The sequence below is a fragment of the Diuraphis noxia genome, unplaced genomic scaffold (genome assembly GCF_037042655.1).
Source record: "Diuraphis noxia isolate RWA-SAM2 unplaced genomic scaffold, SU_Dnox_SAM2 contig0001, whole genome shotgun sequence".
Classification (NCBI taxonomy): Eukaryota; Metazoa; Arthropoda; class Insecta; order Hemiptera; family Aphididae; genus Diuraphis; species Diuraphis noxia.
Genome location: NW_028301711.1, coordinates 15,316,379 through 15,324,861, shown reverse-complemented (window position 1 = coordinate 15,324,861; position 8,483 = coordinate 15,316,379). Strand labels below are relative to the sequence as shown.

Below are 8,483 nucleotides of genomic sequence, written 5' to 3'. Positions count from 1 at the left end.
GACGACTGCGCGCGAGCCCCAAGGCCACACGCTACACCCTCCGTGGATTGCACGAACAACAAGACATGATATTGTTGTTATTATTATTATTATTATTTATTATTTATTATTTATTATTATTGTTATTGTTATTATTATTATTATTGTTGTTATTATTATTATTATTATTATTGTTATTATTATTAAATTATTATTGTTGTTATTATTATTATTATTACTCGCATTGTATCGACCGGCGCGGCGCCGTCGTGTCGGCCGGCGGGTGGTTGGTGCATGTGCAACTACCGTCCTGTTGCCTGTTGGGCACGGCTCTGTGGCCTTCGTTTTCGTTCGTATTTCTAAGGAGTTGTTTCTTCCGATTTTGTCAACCGATTATCGAAACACGAATAAGACATTACACCGTTCGTGATTTTTTATGCATTTCTTTAAGTCGAACACCAACGTAAATTATTTGGGTACCTACCCAAGTAACAAAAAAATATTTTTTTAATGTTTTAAAAAAGATTAAAAATATGTTTTAAATTGCATTCAAAAATATTTATAAAATGTTATAATGGCCAACTTTTCATTTAAAATACAATATTAAAAAAACAAATTTTAAATATTTTTTAAACATTTTTTTTCTAATGTAATTTTGATAATAAAATATCATAAAAACATTTTTTTCAAATCAATTAAACATTTTTTAAGTACTATTTTGATGTTTTTATAATATTTTTATTCCGTTAGAAACACCATTTAAATATATTTTTAATATAATAAATTCATTATATCATTATAATAACTGAAAATAGCTATAGGTAGGTTAGGTATTTAATAATAAATATGTTTTAAAAAAATCTTTTTATTGCTCTGGTTAAAAAATATAATAATATATATAAATGTTAAGAAATGTAATGACTAAAATATATATAGTTGTAATACATTATATATACAATGGTTATAATACAATATAAATGCTTATAAATATAATATGTATTATTATTATATAGTAATAATATATAAAAGTAAAATTTTTATAAGACTTTTTCGTTTTTTTTTTTTAAATTTTAAATTAATAAATACACAATATACTTAAGAAATATAATAATATGTATAAAATGTGTGTTTTATAATGGTATACAATATATATTAATAACTAATAATAATATATTAATAAAAAATTACTTCTGTTTTTGATATACACATTTTTATAAGCATAATATGTATTTTAGTTATAATATATAAAAGAAAAATTGTTAAAATGATTCATTTTTTTAAACTAAAATTCATAAATAGGTATACAATTACATTTTATAGGAAATATAATAATACGTTTTATATAAACTTATATATTTCATAATACTATAAAAGTTAAGATATATAATTGAAAAAAAAATACTTGTAGATATATGTCCGTTCTTTTTTCTTTTTTACTTAAATTAATATACAATATACATTTTTATAAATTTATAATATGTATTATAGTAATATAATATAATATAATAAAAGAAAAATTGTTAAAATGATTCATTTTTTAAAACTAAAATTCATAAATATACAATTAAATTTTATAAGAAATATAATGATACGTTTTATATAAATGTATATTATTATTTCATAATAGTATAAAAATTAAAATGTATAAAATCGAAAAAAAATTACTTGTATAGGTATGTCTGTTATTTTTTTTTGTTTTAATTGTAATGTAAAATAATATTATGTTATAGTGATATTTTTATCATTTGCAATATTATTGTCGCCATCATCATCATCATCGTGATGATAATCTGCAATTTCTTTCTTTTTTTTTTGTTTTTCTTTGCTGTAAAAATACAGAACAATGAGGATCATTTTAAGGTTTAAAATATTTTACTATTTATATTCCTGTATCGGTTATACATTGTTTAAGTTTATTGTATAACTTATGCGCTAAATAATAATTAATAAACATAAAAAGTGGTTTTTATCAATCTTTATAATGTTAATTATACCTAATAATTTTTGTCAACATAATCAACGCTTCAAAGTTTTAAATAGTTCTAAAAAACATCAAATTCATATTATTTGTATATACCTACACATACAAATTTAAATAACCAGTGCTTGCAATATCATCAAAACAAAGTATCTCATTTAAAATCAATTATTTGCAATTTGTTATTTTTCATATTAAATAAAAAATAATAATTTACTAATTAGGTATCTCATTATTTAGGAATTATTTTAATCTGTGTAATAATGATCTAAACTTTTTGAAAATGTTAACATAAACCAACTTTGTCGATCAACAACTTTTTAGTGTTAAGAAAAAACATATTAGCTTATAAATCATATATTAATGTTTCTTCAATAATAATTATATTTTCAATTTTCTAACAATTAAAGACTAGGTTATTATTACTTTGCAATCCTTGTTGGTGCCTGTGCCAGCCATGACATAATACTATTGATAATATCATTTCTGATATCTTTTATTTGTTCAGGAAATTTTTGTCTAACAGCACCTTTAAATAATAACAATTAAATCATAACTATTTCATCATCAATATATAAAATACCATATTTAAACAATACTCTATACAATATATTATTGGCATAATAACAATAATATCATCTAATGAAAAAATAAAAAGATACCTACCTATAATGACTTTACAAATTCTAAACTCTGAAAATGGTTTTTTATTTTTTTGACCTTTCCAGCTGTAATACTTGAGGAGCTCATCAGAAAACATTATTTTTAAGATACTATAAGTGACTTTGGAAATATTTTTTCCTTCAGAGGCAAAAACTAGTGTTGATATCTATGTAAAATAAAATGTATATAATATACAATAAACAATATATACTACAATTATTCCATAATGATAAAAAAAAAAAAAAAAAAAATACAACATACCAATTTGTTTGTGTAGCTTAATTCTTCATTTTTCAATGTTGATTCTATTGCTAAGAGTTCACTTTCGGTTTTTAATGGAAAACATGATAAATAGTGTTCTTCAGAATTTGTATTTGTATTTATTGTCTGACGATTAGGTGCCGGTTGATCTTCAATAAAGGATGAAACATCTTGTTTTACATACTTTATACTTGACTTTACTTTATTCATATCAGCTTTAAAAACATAGTATGTATGGGTTAAAATATTACTCTTGTAGTATGTATAAATATAATTTATCAAATAGTATTCAAATTAGATGTTGGTGCAGTTACCTGATAGCTTACAAAGTTGATGACCAATAGCTTCTAATAAACTTTTATCTTTGATATCAAAAGTACAGGAATGTATAACTTTTTTGGCTAGTTTACATTTTTTCAAATCTTTTGATGGTTCATCTGGTATAGGAGTAGAAAAGGGAGTACTGCTGCTAGACTGAACTGATGTCTTCTTATTGGTAAAACATGATGTGTCAAACTCATTTCTTGGTGGAGAAATATTATCACAATAATTGTTGGTCTCATCAAACGATTGTGACTGTTCTAGTTAAAAAAAATTATTATTATTAACTGTATTATAAAATACTATGATTGAAACATATTATATACAGACTAAAATAGCTTAGACAGTGTAATAAAAAACAAAAAAAAAAACATAAAATAGTTTTTTTTTTAGAAAATTCAATTTACTTTTTTGTTTCTTAGGGAATGCAGGGTATGGTGTGGGCTTATCTTTGAGAAGTATATCATCCTCATCAGAGTGTGAAGAGTAATATTGGTCTAATGATCTTTTAGCTTTAACTTTTAATCTTTGTCCACGGCCTCTTTCTTCAACTTCTGAATGGAGGTTGGAATTCTTATTTAATTTATACATCAGTTTTAATCCATATTCATAATTGTCTAAAAATATAAATATTACATTTATGTACATTGCATAATACATTCATACTAGATTGCATAAATTTATAAATTACCAATATTTTCTTCTATAATGTCAATCTTACATTTTTTCCACTTATTATAATCGGGGTTTTCTTTTGATTTTGCATATTTTTTAATTGTAGATATTTTGAAATCCAGTGGATACCAACAATTTAATTTATTAATTATCCAACCATTTGGTATTAAATCTGGACTTTTTTCAACTGCATCATCTTCATTATCATATAATAATATTAAACACCACATGCTGACAACAAATTATAGCCATCATAAACATATATTTTAATAAAATAAATATTAGTCTAGTAGTGAAATATAAAGAATAATAACTACCTACTATAGGTAATTATTTGAAGACTTCGATGTACTAAATATTCAACTTTTGTATTATATAGAAAAACCTAAACTTCAATACATTATGTTTAAACATATAAAACGATAAATTATACACATAATAATTGCTATATACATTATGAAAACAATCTGATAATATAATACTCTTATACACATCACAAAAAAGTTTATACAATGTAACTTGGCCGGAAAATAATATATATATTTAGCTCTAATATAATATTATGAGTATGAAAATAAATATGATTAGGTTATAAATAACATTTATTTATATAAAATAATAATTTAAACACCAAGTAATTATTTATTCGAATGTAATAATGGAAATACAATAAATGCATTTTTGTGAGAAAAATATACATATTTGTTAACAATTTCATGAACTGGCCAAATTCGCATTTCTGATAACTTTTCGACTTCATATACTCCAATAGACGAACTTTCACATGGAATTGTATAAAAATTGTTTTTTCTTAGAAACATTCTACCAATAATTACACAACTGTTCATGGCTTGTGAAAAACAAATATTGTCCACCATTATAATATCACCAGAAGCTGAACCACAACAATTATCAGGAGAACTAATTTTGATTTTAAAATCACTAAACTGTATATTGGAGTATTGTGGATTAACACATGAAAGGACCAAAGGACCATTGCAATGCATTTTTGAGTAAATAGGGTATTTTTGAAAAGTCTGAGGATTGTGTGTTGCGTTTACTGTTAACAATTCGGCCATTCTATTTCCTATTTGCTCTAATGGTTTATTTTTTCCTCTTGTCATTCTTTTTATTTGTTGAAGGTAATTCTCAAAGGGAAAAGCTGATATAGTATCTAATGTTAGCATAGGAATTATTGGTGCAAAGTAGTCAGCGTCATCGACTAGATGAATCAAATTATGAAAATTATGAGTAATGAAGCTTGGGTGATATAAAATCATAAATGACTGCACAAAATGTCTTAATAGTTTTCTTGAATAATCTCTTAATTTATGGTCTTGAATACTGGTTTGATTTAACAAAATAGATATAGCTACATTTAATGTCATAAAATTGTTGTATTTTTCTTGGTTTAAAATGCCTTTTAAAGCAACTGGACCAAGATAGAGTAAAAATGACCGATACTCAACAGCTTTCCATCTTAAAAGATATTTTAATTCCCTTGGTTTTCTTACAAATTCTACCGGTAACCTTGCACTACACATAAAATCTGAGATTCTCTGAATTAATAGTCGCGATAGCTTAAAAGGTAAATCTCCATCATACCAAGTTAAAAGCATGGTCCGCATCACTCCTAAGTACACCAAATGCATTATGTCGAGAATGATTGAATGTACAAAATCAATTCCGGGTATTTTCACCAAACATGAATCAACTAGTCGATAATTTGGATCTATCCAATTAATAAAGTCATCACTTGTTCTAGTTGGACAGTTAATATCAGTAAAAACACGCTTATTATTAAGAGTAGTACCTCGAACGGTACACCTGGTACAAGAATAATACCCACCATGACCTTTAATGCCCAATATATCTTTTTTAGCAGGTGCATCACAAACAAAACCGAGAATTTTAACTAACATATTAGTGTCATTATCAATTAAAATACCTCTTTCTGACAATTCTATGATTTCCAATACAAATGGAGTTAAAAAATTATCCATGTCTTTAGGTTTTTGAAAACCATAGTATAGTCCAATGGGAAAAACTATTTTGTTAAGTTCAGGGACATTAACAACTGAAACCAATATAGGAATTGCTTGGCCTGGAGAACTTTTATACAAAGGTAGTCCATCAATATTTATTAATAAATGTAATTCATGGACATTACAATCAAATGATGAGATCAAGCGTTTTAATTGACTTTCCAAACCAAAATGAATATAATGTCCTGGTTCAACTGTTTTTTTTTCAAAAACAATACTTGTTTTTAGCAAAGTTCTTGAATCTGAAGGCAAAATGTGACTTATATTTTCAATATTTTTTTTTAAGCCAACCAACAATTCAGATAGTGCACTAGCAGTAATATTATGCTTAACAGCCCAAACACGCAAGAAATTTTTAATTGAGTTTTCGTCATTTATCGAATGGTCAACAGATTGCCTACGAAATAAATTATTAGAATCAAAGTCCAATAAAACATCTTCATCAATTATATCATGTTCACTAGATGAGGTACTTGATAATACTTTATCATATTCATCATAGTCAATACTTTGGTTAGTAAAATTTGAAAGTGTCTGGTTGAGTGAATTTATAGGTGCATTTATAACATCCTGTTCATTAGAAGTATTTAATTGTTTATTGTTATCATTATTAGAAGAATTATTGCTATCTGAAGAACTATAATGATCAAACATATAAGAACAATCCTTATTTTCGGCCACACGCCTTCTTTTACTTCTGTTTGATAGGTGATGGAATTTAGAAAAAGGTCTAGGCATCCTAAAAACAAGATAATGCCCGACACAATAATTGAATATTGAAAAAAAAATTCACAATTTTATAGTTAAAATGCAATAATAGGTATAGTTGGCCAATATTTTAAATTATTTTTAACGCAAATGTAATTAATTAATCAAACAGAAAGCTTATTAAGTACCTATACTTTGATTTCTTAAATATTTAGCAAAACTATAGACGCCAAAGAAAAAAAATGAACAGATACTAAAAAATTCAATTTTTAACAAATTAGGTAGGTATACCTACTACAAATTAAATAATTAAGAGAATATCTTTGTATAGTATTTGTTATTCCTCTCTCTTTCTGACCCACACGCAACATAAAAAAGTTTACGTTCACAACAATGATTTGAACCATAATATTAATTTCTCAAACTAAAGTTAGTTATGAGCTTTTTAAGATGTAAAAACATTTACTTAATTACCTAACAATTGATAACTAGATAGTATTAAACATAATATTGGTTTGAATAAAAAAAAATATTTTTAAATATTGTACTAGATTAAAAAATATATGATAAATAGTAATAATAGTTTATAGTTAGGTAATACTGGTAATAGATATGTATAACATTATTATTATTTGTATTCTTACTTGGCACTTCGCGAACTTTTTCGAGTTTCTTAGACAATATAGCCAACAAGTATATAGGTAAACAGCTATTTGAACGGCGTAATACGAACGGCACTATTAAAAACATTAACGAATTACGAAACTAGAAATGCAAACAACAAGCAAACCACGATGGCGATGTACGTTGTAGATTTGAGTATTTACTATTTGACAGAAGAAAATATAGAATATAATGACTTTATAGACGTATTAAACCATGATGAAACCACGGTTAAGGCGAACACAATACAATATTATTATTATTGATTAAAATTTCGTTTAACCAAAACGGAAAATTATTTAATATCATACCGTTCTAAATTTATATTTTAATAACGATATAATTACCGCCGGCCGTTGTGCGTGTGGTATGATATCGAGCAAGTGCGCAACGTTTCGCAACGGTAGTACGGTACGGTACGTTTACTGCATCAGTAGGTATCACGGTTATCTAGTGTAGATAACCGTGGTAGGTATAAATTCTGTTTCATTCATAGATAATCTTTATTATCAATGATTTCATTAGAGCGCATAGAGTAATAAAACTAGAGAGTCATCCTTATCACTTAAAATCACAGCGTTCTTATCTACATTAACTATTACTTAATACTTATTAGTTATTAGTCTTTAATTAGAAATTGAGAACTTAATATTATAACATATTTTATTATTATTATTAATATCTTTGATTCTTAGGCATTGTTCTAGCCTTCTAGGTTCTAATGTTTTATTATTTTCTGTTTTCATATATTCAGTTTACTTGGGCTTATGTTCATCAATATATTAATAATAGGAGCTAGGGATAATATTTGTTCCTATTAATCTTGTTAAATATTATGTTAAGGTCGATTCATTAATAATGTTAATATTTATATAACAGAGAGAGTATCTATATTTCATATACCTACACAATATATCTAAGCAATCAACATAGACATTAAGCTCTAGCTGTAGGGAATTATAAAATCGGAAGGAGTGTTACACTTGACATATGATTTTTAAAATGTACATAACTTAAAAATTTAAATTGGACTTTATTAAAACCAGATATTTCTGAAATAATGTATATCTATTATCCTAAATTGCGATTCCTGAAGACACTGATCTATAATTATAGTTTCAAATATGCATATATTTGTTAAAATAAATTTAATACTTAAACCTTTAATTTTGACTCTTATTCTTAAAATA

At 25.2% G+C, this 8,483-nt stretch overlaps 2 protein-coding genes across 2 annotated transcripts; both read right to left on the bottom strand.

Annotated features, from left to right (window-relative positions):
* Window positions 1-1,649: 1,649 nt before the first annotated feature.
* LOC149059916 (uncharacterized) lies at window positions 1,650-7,623 on the bottom strand. The gene is made up of 8 exons (XM_089216104.1): window positions 7,275-7,623; window positions 3,894-4,108; window positions 3,610-3,819; window positions 3,196-3,462; window positions 2,882-3,096; window positions 2,624-2,786; window positions 2,384-2,486; window positions 1,650-1,804 (listed from the first exon to the last, which is right to left on the bottom strand). Exons 2-8 carry the CDS (start codon window positions 4,105-4,107, stop codon window positions 1,699-1,701), a joined length of 1,278 nt encoding a protein of 425 aa, XP_089072230.1. The 5' UTR covers window position 4,108; window positions 7,275-7,623; the 3' UTR covers window positions 1,650-1,698.
* Window positions 4,516-6,850, bottom strand: LOC149059917 (uncharacterized). Its single transcript, XM_089226898.1, has one exon. It carries the CDS (start codon window positions 6,658-6,660, stop codon window positions 4,516-4,518), a length of 2,145 nt encoding a protein of 714 aa, XP_089083024.1. The 5' UTR covers window positions 6,661-6,850.
* Window positions 7,624-8,483: the final 860 nt, after the last annotated feature.